This window comes from Etheostoma spectabile, chromosome 14 (genome assembly GCF_008692095.1).
Source record: "Etheostoma spectabile isolate EspeVRDwgs_2016 chromosome 14, UIUC_Espe_1.0, whole genome shotgun sequence".
Lineage (NCBI taxonomy): Eukaryota > Metazoa > Chordata > Actinopteri > Perciformes > Percidae > Etheostoma > Etheostoma spectabile.
The window spans coordinates 21,280,052-21,281,217 of record NC_045746.1 but is presented as its reverse complement, the minus strand read 5'-3'; the positions used below and the strand labels follow the sequence as shown (position 1 = coordinate 21,281,217).

At 43.0% G+C, this 1,166-nt stretch overlaps 1 protein-coding gene across 4 annotated transcripts in view; it reads left to right on the top strand.

The window, feature by feature from the left end:
• col9a1c (collagen, type IX, alpha 1c) overlaps positions 1-1,166 on the top strand; it is a 40,760-nt gene that overhangs the window by 27,128 nt on the left and 12,466 nt on the right. For all 4 annotated transcript variants that reach the window (XM_032534845.1, XM_032534846.1, XM_032534844.1 and 1 more), the window contains 4 exons: positions 143-196; positions 368-421; positions 512-565; positions 692-745. In XM_032534845.1, the coding sequence (XP_032390736.1) occupies positions 143-196; positions 368-421; positions 512-565; positions 692-745 (216 nt within the window). The remainder of the gene's footprint in view (positions 1-142; positions 197-367; positions 422-511; positions 566-691; positions 746-1,166) is intronic.

Here is a 1,166-nt window from a genome sequence, read left to right as displayed (position 1 = left end):
ACACACACACACAAACGCACTCCCAAGGTAAAAGCAATCCCAGCGTTGCTGTTACAGCTGGGAATCAGTAAAAGCGTAAACCCTGATAAATGTGTTGATAAAGTTGTATAACATTGTTGACACAATTGATTGTTGCCTTCAGGGACACACAGGTTTGCCTGGTGAGCCCGGAAAAGATGGGGAACCTGGAGCGAAGGTATGTGAGAGAGTAAAAACAGAAACGAGGTTCCTTTCCAGTGACAGCTCATAAGTATGGAAAGAGTTTGATGCAAAAATAACGTGCACAAACATGATGTGATTGCAGCCAATAAAGAGCTTAATATCATTATCTCTGGTGTCGCAATTTAATTAATCTTATTTTCCACAGGGAGATGCTGGAGAGCAAGGTCCTCAGGGGCCAATGGGTCGCATGGGAGATGATGTAAGGGAACTTAATCCTCAATTACAGTATGCTATAACACAACTGTAGGGGATTCTATGAAAAAATATATATGCTGTTTTGTCATTTTAGGGGCAAAGAGGACCCATTGGATTCCCTGGAAGCACGGGGGAAAAGGGAGACAGAGTATGTTAAAACAAACCATCACATTCTTTTCTGCTAAGGGCCGCTTATGAAAATTAAAAATGTACTGAGCTTTAACATTTCTAGCATTATGTTTGCAGATAAAAACGGACTCTTTTCTGTACACAGGGTCCTCCTGGTTTCAATGGCGTTCCAGGACCTACTGGCCCACCTGGTGCTCCTGTAAGCAATTCAAATCCATTTTATTTATATTGTCAAATCATAGCAGAAGTCAGCTAGAGTAGGTCTAGACCACACAATTGCCCCTAAGAGCAAGCATTGGGTGAGACAATAGCAATAACAGTGGTTAAAATTGAATTGCATGATGAACAGTGATGATTATTAGATCATAGAACTATGACTAATAACAGTAGTACCGGTGCGGGGCGTAGCAGGGCGTCGGGCCGGAGACTGGGGTTATTGTCCCGTGTGTCACATAAGCTTTTAACCCCATACACAATCTATTCCTAACCATAAGTGTCGAGGGTAGTTTAGTTCAACAGCTGCAACCACGATCCCGGTGCCACTACAATCCGAGGAAATCTTCAAGGCGAGAAAGCACAATGACTTAGTTAGGTTGTCTTGCATTGCCAGACCTTCCTCC